At 42.8% G+C, this 18,827-nt stretch overlaps 1 protein-coding gene across 1 annotated transcript; it reads right to left on the bottom strand.

The window, feature by feature from the left end:
* Window positions 1–1,195: 1,195 nt before the first annotated feature.
* Window positions 1,196–18,553, bottom strand: NAAA (N-acylethanolamine acid amidase). The gene is made up of 10 exons (XM_006133904.3): window positions 18,332–18,553; window positions 16,952–17,116; window positions 13,413–13,539; window positions 11,621–11,711; window positions 10,646–10,722; window positions 6,687–6,859; window positions 4,897–4,959; window positions 4,170–4,236; window positions 3,218–3,246; window positions 1,196–1,277 (listed from the first exon to the last, which is right to left on the bottom strand). The coding sequence occupies exons 1-10, from the start codon at window positions 18,511–18,513 to the stop codon at window positions 1,202–1,204; spliced, it is 1,050 nt and encodes a 349-aa protein (XP_006133966.3). The 5' UTR covers window positions 18,514–18,553; the 3' UTR covers window positions 1,196–1,201.
* Window positions 18,554–18,827: the final 274 nt, after the last annotated feature.

Here is an 18,827-nt window from a genome sequence, read left to right as displayed (position 1 = left end):
GATGAAAGAAGAATGAAATGGCCCTACACAAACCAAAGGAGCCACTGAATATTTTTTATTGCAGTATTTTCTTACTGGTCAACCAAAAATAGAGACTTTTTATTACTAATATACTCATCATTTAAAGTGCATACTGTATTCCAGAACCATGAGTTTAAAAAAAAAATCCAATACTCCCCCTCTCAAAAATCTTCTAGAAAGTCAGTGTAATTCATAAAATTTAGTAAAACCTTCATTTCAGAACATTAACATCATCAGAATCTGGCAAGTCAGCTTTACCTGAAACACTCAAGGAATTGTTTTGTGCAAAAAAAACCTGCAGTGCATTAATTTACTTTAAAAGTAATGCTGGACTTGGAAAGCTTCAACTTTTCCCCCTTTTGTCTGTTGAGAGAGAGAGAGAGAGAGAGACAGACAGACAGACATGAGAATGGATCTGCACAGAGCAGAGAAATAAATCTAAGTTCTCCAACAAAGGCTGTGTCCAGACTCAGGGGTTTTTTCGGGAAAAGTAGCCTTTTCCCGAAAAAACTTCCCCTGCGTCCAGACTCAAGCCGCGTTCTTTCGAAATAATTTCGAAAGAACGCGGCTTTTCTTTCGATGGCGGTAAACCTCGTTTCACGAGGAAGAACGCCTTCTTTCGAAAGTTCCTCTTTCGAAAGAAGGCGTTCTTCAATGTAAATAGGGCTTCCTCAAAAGAGAGCATCCAGACTCGCTGGGTGCTCTCTTTCGAAAAAGTGGATTGCTCTTTTGAAAGATCCGCCTGCAGTCTAGACGCGATCTTTCGAAAGAGGCTCTTTCGAAAGAAGCCTGCAGTCTAGACATAGCCAAAGAGAAATAGACCCTGCTATCTCAAAACCCCCATGTAATCAGCACTAACGCAGGGTCAATTCCGTGTCCAACTGAAGTCAACAGCCACACTCCCATTTGGGGATGTGAAAGTGCATCCGTGTACATGGCTAACTGACGAGCCAGGAGCTGGTATGTGCAAGGAGCTGGCTTACAAGCCGGCTCCCAGCATAAAACGGTTCCCGGGGAGCTAACTGACATTGTAACCACTGAAAATTTCAGCAGTTGCACACGCAAAGTTACTTAATTAAAACTCCCACAGCCATCAATGGCATCAGGATTTGGCCCTGGAACGAATTCTCCTCTCTCCTCACTGAACAGCTATCCGCACCAACAGGTTACTTACACATGTTTACTCCAAGGTTCTGATCCACGTTAAGTACTTGTCTGGAACTGCAGCACTCATTACTGTGGTATACACCGTGTAACTGGTGGGAACAGAAAGAGGGACCATGTGCTTAAAATACCATTTAAAATCAAGGAAGATCCAAGGTAACAGCAGCAAAGCAAAAGAATGAGTCTTACTAGAAAGAACCATCAAAACAATAAGTGATGAGCACTGAAACATCTGAATGAGTCTGGTAACAATGACAGCCAAATTCTATCCTGGTGCCAACTGGCATAATTCCATTGGTGTCAAGGGAATTTTAACCAGCAGAGAATATGTCCTAATTTGTGGGCCTGCACCTATTTGATCATAGCACTAGAATATTAATAATACAGATCCTAATTGTTACAGTGACAGAATTCAAATTAGGAGGAATAGCATAGAATCATAAATACGAGAACTGCAAGGGACCTCGAGAGGTCATCAAGTCCAGTCCCCTGCCCTCACAGCAGGTCCAAGCACCGTCTAGATCAGTGTTTCTTAAACTGTGTTCTGAGGCAGTTGGACGTGTGCCGCTGAGAACAACAGAGCTCAAAATGGCTCAACAAAAAATCCTTGGTGTTCCTCGGTCTTAAAAAGTTTAAGAAACACTGGTCTAGATCGTCCCTGACATGTGTCTGTCTAACCTGCTCTTAAATATCTCCAGTGATGGAGATTCCGCAACCTCCCTGGGCAATTTATTCCAGTGTTTAACCACCCTGACAGTTGGGAAGTTTTTCCTAATGTCCAACCTGAACCTCCGTTGCGCAGTTTAAGCCCATTGCTTCTTGTTCTATCCTCAGAGGCCAAGGAGAACAATTTTTCTCCCTCCTCCTTTTAACACCCTTTTAAATACTTGAAAACCTCTATCATGTCCCCTCTCAGTCTTCTCTTTTCCAAACTAAACAAGCCCAATTCCTTCAGCCTTCCCTCATAGCTCGTGTTTTTTAGACCTTTCATCATTTTTGTTGCTCTTCTCTGGACCTTCTCCAATTTCTCCACATCTTTCTTGAAATATAGTGTGCTCAGAACTGTACATAATCCTCCAACTGAGGCCTAATCAACAAGAGTAGAGCGGAAGAATGACTTCTAGTGTCTTGCTCACAATGCTCCTGTTAATGCATCCCAGAAGCATAATTGCTTTTTTTGCAACAGTGTGACACTGTTGACTCATATTTAGCTTGTGGTCCACTATGACCCCAAAATCCTTTTAGCAGTTCTTCCTAGACAGTCACTTCCCATTCTGTATGTGTGAAACTGATTGTTCCTTCCTAAGGACTTTGCATTGGTCCTTATTATTAAACTTCATCCTATTTACCCGAGACCCTTTCTCTAGTTTGTCCAGATCATTTTGAATTTTGACCCTATCCTCCACAGCATAATCAGATGTACAACATATAGGTAATTTAATATTTATCGATGACACCACGGAAGCTGTGGAGAGATTAAGCTATATATAAAACAGGATAATGTGGAGAGGGGGGTGATGGAGGTTTCTGTAAGATATAGAGCTGTTATAGAGCAAGTTAAGGAACTCAGCACTGGTTAGGCACACAACAGCACATAAAACAAACCCCGAAGCGACAAGATGCATGTACTGTTTCTTCCTCTTCAAAGCAAGTTTACTAACACTGATTCACAAGGGCAAGAACTGCAACAAAAACTAAGCGGAAAAGGAACATTTAGGATATTGTGAGCAAGATGCATGGTTCAGCAGAAGAGCACCACGGCTGGTGTTAGTATCAATTTGCTTCACTGGTGCGTATTATTGTGAAGTTTAGACACACAGAGGAGGAGTAAGGCTTATGAAATAAAGCTCTTTTACTGAAGAGTGAGTGACAGATGAAGAAAGCAAGCATTGTGTTTATGGCTGGGGAAAATCAGAGACTATTTTGCATATTTAAAGACAAATCTTCTGACAATCTAAATTAGTATTAAAAGATCAACTGCCTTGATACATGGCAACGAGCACTGATCCAGGTTTCTAAACAAGATACTTACTTGTTTAAGACCGGCCTCACTGATAATACCTATTCAAAAAAATTAAAGAGCCTGTCATTTTGTCAGATTAGAAGAAACATGTAAGGCTACTTAGAAAAAATGGCATACAATTATTTAAGAAGGATAATGCAATATCAGAGGCCACCGTATTCATTTTTAAAAATCAGAGCCTGAACATTTTGAATCAAAATATATTTGAGAATACACCAAGTTGTGTCATTTACGTAAAGGCTGAACCCCTCTAGTCCAGCACGCTCTGGTCCGGCAACACCCGTGATTTGGCATGATTTTAGTTAGCCGGATGTCCACTTATCATGGGTGTAGTCAAGTTTCCTGCAGTCTCATAAAGTTTGTTTACAGCCACCAGTCCTGGCTCTCAGTGTTCTGGGCTGTTATTTAGCTCTAATTTACCCCTAAATGTCTTCTAAGAGCCCAGCAAGCAGTGGAAGTGTTGGTAATGCTGGTAGGCAACACTGAACTCCCAGGGTCTGGCAAATTCTCTGGTTCAGCACTGGTCAGAGAAACTGAGCACCCATCATGAGAGCTGATGGCAATAGGGGCTAAAAATTGAACCTCAGGATTCTCAACATGGGGGCTGCAAAAATGAGTCTCCAAAATTAACAGACACTAGAAAATTTGTGTATAAGTGACTTGCCCAAGGCCCCACACTGAATCAGTAGCAGAGCATGGCTGCATTCTCCATCACTACAGCATAGTTCACGTAGACCCTGACAACAACAGGCGGCCCTCAAATGAGCACAACAGTCTTAAAAAAAAAAAACCTCCAGCGAGAGTCCTTTGTTGCATCTCTCTCACATGCACTGCTTGGGCAACTTTCCAAACCCTCGACAAAAAGAATTACATTCCTGAATTGCTATTCAAACCAGCTCTTCCGGCAACAGAATTTTAGGTCAACATTTAGATCCAACAATGCAGAATTTTAAAAAAATACCTTAAAGAGGGTTTCAAAATTAATATTCTTCTGTCCAGTGGCATTGAGAGCTTTAATGGCTGCAGTTCTGCAAGGAAGGGAGGCAAAGTCACTTAACAAAAATAACGGTCGCATGCAGCATGATGAAAAGTTTGTCACTACATCAATCCATGTCAAAACATCTGTTTGGTTGTCAGTTATTCTAAAGGGCCTACTAGCTGAATCCAATGCCCTATAATTGAATGAGAGCTGTGGTCATTAAAGGAGACAGAACTATTAAATCCCCCACAGCTGACTGAAAGCTATTATTATTCAAGGCTACAGCTACCGAACAGCAGCCAATCTGGCCACATATTTCATCCCCTTGCATAAAACTGTCAGATCAACTGAAAGTGTTGCTGAAGAGCTTAGCAAGGTTTCCAAACAGCCTGTCATTGTGAAGCCTGAATACTTGGATTAGGGTTAAATTTCTGTCTTCTATTGGGACGCCGACCCCAGACATCTTTCCTTAGCTATGATTTTCCCTTTGCCTCATCTGAGCAAACCCTCATCTTCTAACCCCTGTGCTTCCAGCTAAATAGTCCTGCAATCCGTCAGTATCACTCCTTACCTGTTCTAGTTTCTTCGGAGTAATGCTGCAGGAGCTGAAGTAGCTGCCCACTCAGCGCTCAAAACTACTCAGGGGAGCACACAAAAACTAGTGTCACCTTTTTAATACAAGCACGGTGCGGCTCTTACTCCAACTCACCTTCGATCGTCAAAAGGAGGAGGGGTTGTCCAGTGATCATAGTTAGTTTCCACACGGAACCACCTATTCCGCAACACACACACACACACACACACACACACACACACACACACAAAACAAAAAACAAGCATCATTTCACCCAGTTGCACTTGTGACTCGTGCCTGTTTTTATTAGCCACTTAGTAAGAATAGAAAAAGAACCAAAAGGTTCCCCCTCCCCCAGGTCTGTCGAGTCACCTGTCAATGGCACAGTAAAAGGCAATCTTCCAGCTGTAGTGGATGTTCCCACACATAAGCTGCTAAGGCAGTTGGAAAGAAAGTTCAGCTGAGTCCAAGTGTCAGTACAGTCAACAGCAAAACTACCACTGACTTCAAGAGATGCAGAATCAGGCCCTTAAAATCGAGTCTGCTCTAAGAAGAAACTACGTATAACAAGAGATCTCTCATTTATGGACTGTGCTCCCCGTGTATATTAAGAACTTTAGGTTTTCTGCATATTTATTTTACCTTGAGTGAAAAAAGATAAGGTTTTTAAAAAATGCTTTTAACTTCTGTTAGCCCTGCAGCACCAACCTTACAAACAGGGAATTGGGTGGATTCTTTCTATACATGAACTGAATTGTCTATTAAATAAGGGTTCAGTGAGATATACCCGCACTGAACTTAATGGGGCTGCAGATGGCTCACAGAGGGTACGTCTAGACTACCGGGTTTTGTCGACAGAAGTTTTGTCGACAGTATCTGTCGACAAAACTTCTGTCGACAAAGAGCGTCCAGACACATTGAGTTCTGTCGACAAAGCAAGCTGCTTTGTCGACAGAACCCTGTAGTCTAGACGCAACCCTACAGGCAATAACACCTTCTGTCGACAGAACTCTGTCGACAGAAGGTGTTATGCCTCGTAAAATGAGGTTTACCAGCGTCGACAAAACTGCTGAGTTCTGTCGATGTTATGTCGACAGAACTCAGCGGTAGTGTAGACGCTGGTATAGTTTTGTCGACAAAAGTCCACTTTTGTCGACAAAACTCAGTAGTCTAGACACACCCAGATGGTCCAGTTTAGCATGCATATCGTTCATTACCAGTGATGACACACAAAAGAAGAGAGTCCAGCTCAGCTTTCAGATCCCAAAGTGAATGTGCAAGGCTAACAGTCCACAAAAACCATCATCTGAGCTGTAAATCAGTGACACATGCAAATTTGTTTCCTACCTACATGTAAATTAGCATATTACTGTCAGGGGAGTGGCTTAATAACTGGATAGCAGTCATATCTGTACCATTAGCTGAATTGTATTAGTCACAGGCAATGTGACTAATGTTTTTCTACTCATGCGCAGAATAAAGTTTTTATGTGCACCAAGGCATAAGCAGATGTGCACCACCAATAAAAACACACACTACTGGCTGTGGGCACTGTGGATGCTCCGCCAATCAGCTGGGCAGCATTTGAATCTCCCACATGCTCAGTTTACAAGAAACACTGGTCACAGGATTATATAATGTAAATATTATTGTTGATCTCAATTAAAAACAAAACAAAACCCGTGTATCCCCTTTCTTCCTCCAGTTCTCAGAGGACTGCCCCTGCCTTGCAAAGCTTCCTTGGCCGAAGAGGGCTTGGAGGAAGCTCCATTTAAACACGTCACTGAAAGCGTCTACTAGCTCAGCCACAATCGATACTGCAGACACACAAGATGCTACCCTCCTACCGGGCCTCACGTCTACCGAACACTCTTCCCAACAGCCCCTCAGAAAGGTGAAACAAAGCAACATGTGAGACCACTTACGCTCCAGCTGTGGGTTCCAGAGGCCAGATGTCTGCCGGGCCCTTTCTATTCCTCGTGATGACCACGCCCTCTTTGGGCAACGTCCCTCCGACGATGTAATAAACGTCCGCAATGATGGGGGTCGCAGCCAGCTTGAGGACAGCAGCTTGAAAGTCTGCAGCTGTGTCCAGGGTCTAGTTGTGCAAAAACAAAATCGCCAGGAATGAACCCTGCCCAGCAACGCCGAGACACTGCACCAGGACAAGTGGGACCAGGGAGGGCTCACAGGGGCGGTGATGGCTGCATTTTATGGAAAGGTAAATGTTGGCTTAGTGATCAGAAGGGAAGGCGTTTGTGAAATGGTCTCTCAGTTGATCTTGCAATCAACGTACGCACTTTAAGCAGCTAAGCAGGCCCACGGATGTCAAGAAATGAACTTGGAGCATGCACCTAAATGTTTGCAGGATTGGAACCACATATAAAGCCAAACTGCAAAATCCCTTCCTCCCACTAGTGAGCATTTAATGCCAAGAATCAGACCTTTTAAGTCATGAGGCCCACTAGGAAGGCAAAGTAAACAAAAAACAAACAAACAAAAAGGCTGAGATTTTATCCTAAAGAAGTTAGGCTCCTGATCCCATGTGACGTGCATGGGACTTGGGTAATTAACTCCCTTGGGTGCCTTTGGCTATCCTAGCCCAAGCACATGATGGCGAAGGTAGACCCAAGTTTGACGAGCACACATTTTTCCCCGTAGCTAGTGACATTTTGAAAAATTCCCATGGCAATAGCCCAGACTTGCACTATTTGTCATAAGAACCAGGAAGGGACAGTGACTAGGAACTGAGTACTCCGGTTTCATCTTCCTGAGTAAAACAGAGAAAGGAACCAAAGAGCATCAGTGATGAAAAATAAATGAGACTGTTTCAAATGAGCCACTGAAGGACGTGAGCATGTTGTCAATTTCCACTGAAGCACTTTGCAGGACTGGATCCTAAATTATAGGATGAAAGAAAAAAGGCTTCTCCGGGCCTGGTTTCTAAATGTGGATTTGGGGGGCAATGAGGAAACCAAAATGCAAACGGCATTTTATTTAGGCCTTGCTCCTGCAAAATTATGCACTTCATTTCCCCCACATGCGTAGTCCCATTGATGCCAATGGAGTTACTCATGTGTGTAAAACTACGCACGTGCCACAGTGTTTGCTCGATTATGGCTGTAGGAAATACACCCTTAGAAACATACCCTCACAAATTAAACACAGCTCAGGAACAAAAAGCCAATGGGGCTAGTGAAATAAATTTAAAAAAAAAAAAAAAACTGTTCAAGAGACAAGCAGGCACCTTGGATAACAGCCAAGGTATATGAACAAACTGAACATTTAGCAGTGGCCAAAGGTTTGGTTTTTTTCTAATATACAGCTGTCTCAATGTTTGCTCGTTATGCCACTGAAGTTATGCAAGACACAATGTGCATACGGTACAAAGGTCGCTCACATTTTCTAGACAGCATCTGCATATTCATGTCATTACGTCTGTGAATTAGAGCCAACAAGGAAAGAAACAGGAGGTGGAGTTTTGCGTGACACTGAGTTAAGTGTTCTGCTCTCACTCCCTGGCATATAGACACTTGTTTGGCTCCCTTAATTAAGCCCTGGAGCAGCACATATACATTCTAATAACTGCTTAGAGTTTCATGCACAGATTTTCTATGAAGCTGTCTGCACATTTCTACAGTCATTCCACCTAACAGGGAAGGATAGACATGGTTACGGACCATTCACTTTTGGACAAATGTACCTGGCATTTCAAGAAATTATTATTGTCTTTTGGGGGCTCAAGTATGGTCCACTAGGAGGAACTCCCCAATTCAGGAAAGCTAGTACATTCACAGTCTTTCAACAGACAGCCAGTGTTAAGGACATAAGAACGGTCATACTGGGTCAGACCAAAGGTCCATCCAGCCCAGTTACTTGTCTGCCAACAGTGGCCAATGCCAAGTGTCCCAGAGGGAGTGAACCGAACAGGTAATGATCAAGCGATCTCTCTCCTGTCATCCATCTCCACCCTCTGGCAAACAGAGGCTAGGGACACCATTCCTTACCCATGAATGGACTTAACCTCCACGAATTTATCTAGTTCTCTTTTAAACCCTGTTATAGTCCTAACCTTCACAACCTCCTCAGGCAAGGAGTTCCACAGGTTGACTATGCGCTGTGTGAAGAAGAACTTCCTTTTGTTTTAAACCTGCTGCCCATTAGTTTCATTTGGTGGCCCCTAGTTCTTATATTATGGGAACAAGTAAATAACTTTCCCTTATTCACTTTCTCCACACCACTCATGATTTTATAGACCTCTATCATATGCCCCCTTAGTCTCTTTTCCGAGCTGAAAAGTCCAAGTCTCTTTAATCTCACCTCATATGGGATCTGTTCCAAACCCCTAATCATTTTAGTTGCCCTTCTCTGAACCTTTTCTAATGCCAATATATCTTTTTTGAGATGAGGAGACCACATCTGTACGCAGTATTCAAGTTGTGGGCATACCATGGATTTATGTAAGGGCAATAAGATATTCTCCGTCTTATTATCGATCCTTTTTTAATGATTCCTAACATCCTGTTTGCTTTTTTGATGGCCGCTGCACACTGCATGGACGTCTTCAGAGAACTATCCACGATGACTCCAGGGTCTCTTTCCTGATTAGTTGTAGCTAAACTAGCCCCCATCATATTGTATGTATAGTTAGGGTTATTTTTTCCAATGTGCATTACTTTACATTTATCCACATTAAATTTCATTTGCCATTTTTTTGCCCAATCACTTAGTTTGGTGAGATCTTTTTGAAGTTTTTCACAGACTGCTTTGGTCTTAACTACCTTGAGTAGGACAACGGGATGTGCCTGGAATGTGATTCCGTTTTATGAGAAACGGAGGGAGAAGTCTGCTAGCAGGGACGGATATACTGTATAATGACCACCGGGGGCAGCGATGGGGACCAAGACAGCCATAATTCCATCAAGGCAGCAGGGGTGGAGAAAAGGATAGCTATGTATTATATATTTGAGAGAGTCTGTGTCTGAACAAGCACTCCACCCCTAGCTCTCCCATGAACACACGCTTCTTACCCGGCCCTAAGCTGCTGCCGTGAGAGAGGGCTGGAGCTGTCCTCTCTCTCCCCAAAGCAGCCTGTATCCTGAACCCCACATCCATAGCACCACTCCAGAGCAATGATTTAAATGAAGAAAAACAAAACTTATTTGAGTCAAGTATCTGAGAAACTCCAAGTAAATCTTCTACTCACCTGTATATCTAGCTGCCAGCGCAGTTGCTATGCATTTACACTACTTTCTATCCACCTGATCCCTTAAAATACTTCCTGCTGTGTGGAATGGGAGTCTTTACACGGAAACTTATAGAATACTAGGACTGGAAGGGACCTCGAGAGGTCATCGAGTCCAGTCTCCTGCCCTCCTGGCAGGACCAAATACTGTCTGGACCATCCCTGATAGACATTTATCTAACCTACTCTTAAATATCTCCAGAGATGGGGATTCCACAACCTCCCTGGGCAATTTATTCCAGTGTTTAACTACCCTGACAGTTAGGAACTTTTTCCTAATGTCCAACCTAAACCAGTTTAAGCCCATTGCTTATTGTTCAAGCCTTAGAGGCCAAGATGAACAAGTTTTCTCCCTCCTCCTTATGACACCCTTACATGTTACTGAGTGACAATTACAAGCTATTTGGCAAGAAGCTCCTGCAACACTGGAAGGGACTCTTATTTCCAGCCCTAAGATAGTTTACAGCACAAAAACTTCTAGTCAACACAATACACTCCTGAACAGGTCATATCCTTGCCTGCGTATCTACGTAATTGACAAGGCAAATGAAAAACGGAATTCTTTTAATTGAAATTTGCAACTTCTAACAGCTTGTGGTATGCGACAAACAAAAAAGATTAAACACTCTACATACGTACATCCCTGACAAGCCAGCTGACTGGGAGATTTCGATTCAGGAAAGCAGCTATTGCATTCTCCCACCAACTTCCTTTGTCTGCATAAAGAAAGGGAAATACAGTTACACACAGCGGCAAATCCAGCTGCCAACCAATATGTATATAGTCTATCTTCCTCTGCTTTCCCCATCTCACCACTATTCACTTCTCCTCTCAAGGTCTGTTTTCAGTCTCTATAATCTTCTCCCTTTCTTTCACCAAAGAATGTCCACAATACATTCTCCATCCATGCTGCTACTGGAATTCAATGTGGCAGTCACAGCATCAGCTGTAGTAACTTTTACTACAATGTGACAGCCTCCATAACAGAGTTTGGGACAAATGGCCTTTTCTCCATCCATGCTGCTACTGGAATTCAATGTGGCAGTCACAGCATCAGCTGTAGTAACTTTTACTGCAATGTGACAGCCTCCATAACAGAGTTTGGGACAAATGGCCTTTTCTCAATTTATTTGCACAAACAAACAAACCCACAAGTAAAATCACAGCAGAAAACTCAGTATCGAGGAGACACTTAGGCTATGTCTACAATGCATGCTTATTTCAAAATAAACTATTCCGGAATAGTTATTCCAAAATAGCTTATTTCGAAATAGCATGTCTACACTGCAGGGAAGCCTCAAAATTAGTCTGAGGCAGCGCATTTACATTAGGGAAGCCTATCTCGATAGAGAGCCCCAGGAGGCATTGGGGAGGAATAACTTAGAATGGCCCTGGTGCCAGCATGTTTGAGGGAGGCTCTGGCAGAAGAACTGGGTAGGGATAAAAGCAGCTGAACTGCAATTAGTTCCATCCAACATATGTGAGTTGAAAGGCATAAGGTGATCACTTCAACCTCCCTGGGACAAAAGTGCTTCTGAATGATGTTCTACAATGACATTTACGACTATAACAGCGCTGTAGTTCGTATAACCCCAGAACGAGAGCTTGACTTACCTCGTTCATCACCAGAGATTGTGAACTTGTGTGGACTTTGTCCTGTCCATAAGCCTACATAGCCGAAAAAGGTGGTACCCTTATAGGCCACCTGAAATCAGAAGATATACAGCGTTCTACAGTTATGGGGCAGATATGTTCTTAATACACTGATCCAAAACAGCACCCTACATTTTACCTTTAGATTTCCAGTACAGAAATAGCACAGTTCCCGTCGTGTCATTAGAAAAAGTTAACACAGCAACGTTATGCAATTAAAATGTCGGCATCACGATTTAAGAAGGAAACTAGAGGTCAAAAAAATCAAATATTAAATTCCACTGTGTTTCACTTGCTCTAAGGATAACCCAACTACTGTCAAAATGCTGTTCAAGTTAGTGACTGTCTGACAGACAGACTCCTCCTTTTTTTAGGATAGACAGGAGGGAACTGCCACAGCAAATCTGAGATTTGCAAACATTTCTAGGATTTAAAATATTTAAAAAAAAACCCCACCCCACACACATTGGTCAGCCCAAGCAATATTTGCAGAACTTGCCAGACTAACAACCATGCAATAAGACTCTTAAAAGGGAAAAAAGACAATGCTGAAACAGAAGAATCAAGAGACAAAAATGACGTATTAGGCTCTCTAATCCCTCTCCTGACCAAAGCTGAATTTTATTGTACACGTTAAGTATTTTTTCCAAATTTTAAATGTGTTCTTTGTTTGGTCACTTGGATGGGGGAGGAGGGGAAATACTGTTCTCCAGCCAAATATATCTAGCAGTGTTCCCTCTAATTTTCCCCACCCCTGTGCAGAATGAATTTTCTTACATGCACCCATGTGGAGGTGATGTGTGATCTGGAGTTCACATGCCAACCGCCACCTTCATACTGATGCACATAACACAATGTATGTGATGGGTGAGGGGCCGAGGGGTTCTGAGCGTGGGAAGGGGCTGGGGCAGAGGATTGGGGTGCGGGCTATGGCTGGGGGTGCAGGCTCTGGGGTGGGACTGGAGATGAGGGGTTTGACATGAAAGGGGGTGTACAGGCTCTGCTCTCGGGACACAGTCTTCAGGGTGGAACCAGGGATGAGGGCTTTGGGGTGCAGAAGAGGGCTCAGGGTTGAGGGGGACTCAAGATGAGGGTGGGGGGTTACCTGGGCAACTCTGCACTGGGGAAAGCATTGAGGGGGATCCTGCCCCGACGACCCTGGCAGCTTCAGGGTTTAGGGAGAGCAATCTTTCCCCACTGCAGCCCTGAGCCCCTGTGCAGGGCTCAATGAGAAGCTGCAGGGCTGCACAGCTTAGGGGGGAGCTTAGACATCACACGACTGATAAGATTTTTCTTACTCTCAATCTGAGTTTCCCTTAATTTCCCGAACCACCTTGAATAATTCCTCTCCATTCTTGGTGTTTTCACTATACTAATACTTGGAAATAACTGTCTCATCCCTTTACTATATATTTTGCTCTTTCAATATTTCCTTACAAATAGGTCTCATCTGGCCCCAGGTCAACTTCTGTTTCTTAAGCAGGACTCTTGTCCAGTTTTTTCCAATTTCTCACTGATATTCTGGTGCCCAATAATGAATAACTCAAACGCAGATACACCATATCAGGCTAGATAAACAAGCTCTGTTATATACACTTGGAAAGATGGAGGAACACTCTAAATAGTGAATACTATATTATTCATTTTCTTGCACATCTGTTGATTTAATCAGTCCACTAAATTCAGCTGCTTAAAGATACATAAATCCGTGTACCATTCTCAGAGAACAATATCATTCCATGCCAAACCATACCTGTCCATTTCTCATAAACTGCACGTCAATTGTAATCTTCTGTAAAATATCTCCAAAAGCATAATCCAAGTTCCGACCATGGTAAATGTTTCCCTTCAAATCTTGAGCAATAATACTGGTGCAGAAACTTGAAAAACAGAAGGAAAAGGAACTATTTACAAAAAACAAAACAAAACAAAACAAAACAAAACAAAACACACACACACACACACACACACACACACACACACACACACACACACACACACACACACACACACACACACACACACACACACACACACACACACTTTTTCCAATACAGAATCTCTTCCAGTAAATTTTTTGGGGCAGTAACTGAATGTTTTATCTTCTCACTAAAGTCCCATTAACACTTATAGGATTTCGTATACAAATGTTAAACTTCTACAGTTAAAAAAAAAAGTTGAGACCACAAAGGTTGCAATGTAAACATGCATATGTGAAAATAAAATTGTGTTTGCAACTTTCTCTCTACCCTTTTCAGTGTCTATATTACAATGCAGTGTTTATCTACGATTTCTATACTGTAAATATTGTCTCACAGTTGTTTTGGTGTATAGTTCTATAATATCCTATAGTCCTCCAATCATCTGATGAAGTGGGTTTTTACCCACAAAAGCTCACGGTTTTATATATTTTGGTCAATCTCTTAGGTGCCACGGCTACTCATTCTTTTTAAAGTTACTAGCACAACTATCCTTCTGAGAATCCATGAAAGTTCTTAATAGGAAAAAACATAGAATTCCACCACTGGAATTCCTATGTCTTGATATGTAGCCATCTCAGTTTCCTCCATCCATAAAACATCTTTCCAAGATTTCACTCACTAACCTTAAAAGTATCAATCCTCACCTCACTGCAAATTATCAAACAGTTCAGCAGTTTCTTTGGATACAAAATAAATTGGGAAAACTCTAAAATTATGCCCACAAAATAAACAATGTATTTATACTTATTTTGAAGATACTGAGGTCAAGTTAAAGAGAACTAATTTAGCTAGGTATCTCTCTTCTCCCTTGCCTAAAGTAATAATTACCCTTAACAGGACTGGGCCCTAAATTATTGAAATGCATACTTTATATATTGGTTCTCTCCTCTCTAAAGACAAAAATCAAAACAGAACACTGAAAATGAGGTAACTATATACAAAATTTTAAAATATGTACTTACAGCTGTAGAAAAAATATATTTATGAAAGAGGATGTAATCATGTAATTAAAGGCCGTGTTACAATGTACGCACACAAAAGAGAGAAAAGTTCAGTGCTTAACTGTGCAACCATCACATTCTTTTAATAAATGCATGGAATTTTGAAGTACTTTTAAAGAAAAGAGTAAAGAGAGAGAAATTCCAACACAACAAATATTGGATTAGGCATTTCTGCAATGCCCTATCCACCTCATCCTGAGGCTTACAGAAATGAGTCCTCAGACTTGTGCAGTTTTTTTAATACAGCTGCGTGGGAAATGTTTTTCCTGTCCTGGGAAAAGTTTGGGGGAAAGAAGTTGAAGTCTCCAATATTTTTGCAAATTGACAATCTCCTCCCCCCAAAATCAGTTTAGGTCAATCAAAATGTTTTTATTTTGATTTCACCCTTTTCATATTTTCTAATATAAACTATAAATGATCTTAAATTTCTAAATGAAAAATAATTTTGAACAGAAAAACAGACATTTTTCATTTCAAATGTTTCACAACAGGACATTCAGACAATTTCAAAACTTCTCCAAAATCTGTGACAGACAAGAAATCTGTCGAAACCAATCCTTTTCCCACTAACAATTTCCATTTTGATGAACTGACATTGCATGGCAAGAAAATGTTTATTCATCTATTTCCCAACCAGCTCCAACAGTGATTCAGGCATTCATTTGTACCAGACAGAGATATAACTGAGTAACTGAAAACGAGTTTAAAATGCAAATTGTTATATAATCTTATTGACAGCAATCTGTGTCTATAATAATGCTCCTTTGTAGCAAACTGCACCCTACAGTCTTTAACTCTTAATACACAACTCTTCAGCTAGAAAGTAACCAGAGCCATCTGGCCTTTATTAGCATTAAGAAATAATTTACACATCACAAAATAGCAATAGCGGCACCTATGTCATGCAGTAACACTTGAATGATTATTGAATATTTGCTCCTCATTTGTAGCTCCTCACACACTGCAAAGTATCAGATAACCAATGCTAAAAGCCCTTTTTGTTTTTTAAACAGGTGCAACTCGAAGGACTATCTTGGAACTGCATGTAATTACACTCAAGATACATTAGATCTGAACTACAAGGAACCTGTTAGTGCAATATTTTTCCCTGTGTAGATAAGGTACACACACCTCTATTTAATAACCTACTGTTTATAGTAATAATGGCTGTTCCTATACATGAGAATAAATGTGTTAGGATCCCAGAAGAAAATGGATAAAGAAAAATATGTCACCCTCATTTCATAATATACAGCACGTTAGGATTCCAAACACAGCACCGATGCTGTTTTTACAGGAGTACACATACATATTACATTTACATCAAAGAAAAGATTATCAGCACTAACTTTCTGCTGCTATTTCATCACCACCTCACATGATTCAGGGCCCAATCCTGTACGGTGAGGTGACTCCTTAGCACTTAATGGGTTCACTGTGAACTGAGGGCAGGAATTCCCTTAACAGCTGGTGTTCAGATCATGAGTCCATCCAGCCTTCCAGTGAACATTTATGCTTACAAAGAGATTGTGTCACCTAGGTTGAACCCAACATTCAACTACTGTGATAAGGGGTTTTAGTCAAAATTAAACTGGGAGAGTAGATTTTTTCAGATGAAAAATGTTAAAGTTTTTTTTTAATTAAACTTTTCTCTGCAGTTCTGTGAACTCAAACAATAGATTAGCAATAAAAAAAAAGTGACTCAAACAAAAGTTAGCTTTTTTCCCCTCTTCCATTTAAGTTTTACCCACAGTTTCAAAGACAATTCTTCATTTTCTCACTGCAGGCCAAGCCAAAAAGTAAGTTGTGGTATAACCACAATCAGCCAGCCAGCAAGACAGTTTTAAACACAAATGTATCTGTTTCCACTCAGAAGCTAAGTGATGCTTAACAAATGACTTAAAAAAAAAAAAAAAAAAAAAAGCAGCACAACTCATTTTCCTAGACCAAAGCTTTCTTACTTCTGCGTTATGAGTGAAACATAGCCAATTTACTTTTTAACTGTGAAGGAGCTAATGAGGGTTTAAATGAATGCTTCCTGCCAATTTGTGCTGAAGTTTCAATATATATATTATTGCATAATACTGTCTCACCTCCCCCCTCTCCCTCCCCATTAAAGCATTAATGTAGCTGGATTGATTTATACACTTAAAGAAATCAGTCTGATTCCATCTGGTATATTAGATCACAGATTTTCTATTTGCATTCAATGGTAATTTATAGCCATTTTTACAGTCAGACACACTCCTCCACTGCTTTAAAATTGGAATAGTCTGATTTTTTCCCCCCAGGACCAACATAATACTCACGCAGTAGATTCATAGGCCAAATTGATGAGGATTCCATCTCCAACGCTGATCCCCAGCGCCTGGCACATTCCCAGGATCTCTCCTGCAAAGGGTTGAGGGATAAAATACTCCAGTTTTGCTGCTAGGGGCTGAATGACAGCATGGACCCACTCCGGGACAGTTTCGCTGAAAGACAAACCCAAACCATCAGCTCCTCCTTGCCTTGAGGACGGGGGTGGACAGTCCGAGTAATAGGTACAGTATCTTCAGCTCACAAGTGAACCCAGTATTGGATTCAATGCCCTGCTGCTCAGCGCAAGACAGAAAGTTGCTTTGTGGTATTAATTCTGAGTTAGCAGCCTTGTGCTAGGCTGCCTGTCGGGCTCATGCTCTCAGCCCAGAAACATTTATCCAGGTAAGTTCTGCAGGAATCATGTAAGTCAAGTTACCCAAGGTTTGCAGGAGGAGATACGTTCTTTCATTTCCTGTTAGTTCCTCAGACTCCTAACTTGATACATTTCTAAGGTGCCCACCATCACCATGCTAAAGGGGGGGGGTATGAAATGCTATTTTTGGGGGGTGACGTTCACTCTACTTACACAAAGCCTGAGTATCGGGGCTCAGTAGCAGCAGACTGCACCACAACAGCCCAGACCTACTCCCTGGAACTACCACGCAGCAGTATTGTCTTCAAGTCGTCATTGTCAAGTCCAAGTCGAGTCTCAAGTCATGACAGTTCCAGTCTCAAGTCGAGTCCCGAGTCCCTAAAGTCACTTTTCGAGTCAAGTCCCAAGTCGAGTCTCAAGTCTTAATTTAAAAAACGGTCAAGTCACTTTTGTACAAGCCATCCATATGGGCATTTTCGGACAATTTTTTCCACCGAGTCGATTTCACAAAATTAGCAAGTCTCACGTCCAGTCTCAAGTCACACACAATGAGCCCGAGTCGCGTCATCTCGGCGACTTAAGTCGGGCTCCAGTTCAAGGCGTGGGACTCGAGTCAACAACTCTGCCATGCAGCCCTCACCAGCGCCCACCTGGCAAACCGCTTGCCAGAGATTGAAATCCAGCCTAGCTGATTAGCAGAGCACCCACCGCCTGTGTGTCTCCCGGTGGTGCACACCTGCATATGCTGCTGTGTGCATAAAATTTATTCTCCACGGGATGGGGGGAAAAACAGGGGGCATTGGCCCTCCCCCAAGAACCAGGCCAGAGCTAGAACCAGCTAGTTCCCTGACTTGAACTCCCCCCTTGTGCAATTTACCGGCACCTCCGCTCAGCCCCCGGGGAGGGCAGAGCTGCCAAGGCAAAGGAAGCCAGGGCCCTAGGCGAGGGGGCGGCGCAGAAGCGTGGCTCCGCCAGACGCCGCGGTGATGGGCGACCCCCCCCCGGCCTCACTCACTGGATGACCCGGCGCAGCGCCGCCCGCAGGAAAGCCGGCTCGAAGTGGCGCAGCGCCGGCAGCCAGCGCAGCTGCGGGTCGCGCTCCAGGCTCACGTTGCACAGCGGGGGAGCGGCGGCCGCCCCGCCGAGCAGGAGCAGCAGCAGCAGCAGCGCGGAGCAGCCCGCGCCCCGCAGCCCCATGGCCCCAGTGCCGGCCGCGGGCTGGGCAGGGCGGAGCCGCCTGCTGCAGGGCTAGGGGCCGCCCCCTTTGGAGAAAGGCAGCAGCTGCGGCAAGCAGGGCTGGGGCGGGGCTGCTTGAGGCCATGTAACTCCAGCTCTCCCGCCAAGTGTCCCTCAGCCTCCCTCAGCAAGCGCCTTTCCTAGGGCTGCAGGGATGTGTTTCCAAAAGGGGGGCGGCTGGAACCAGGAGGGGGGACAGGTGCAAGCCCTGGAACCAAACTGGGCTGAATATAAAATGGAAAAAACTTCAACCCTGATGAAATGCATCCTAAAAT

This window comes from Pelodiscus sinensis, chromosome 5 (genome assembly GCF_049634645.1).
Source record: "Pelodiscus sinensis isolate JC-2024 chromosome 5, ASM4963464v1, whole genome shotgun sequence".
In the NCBI taxonomy this organism is placed as follows: Eukaryota; Metazoa; Chordata; order Testudines; family Trionychidae; genus Pelodiscus; species Pelodiscus sinensis.
This window is presented reverse-complemented; position numbering and strand designations above follow the sequence as displayed.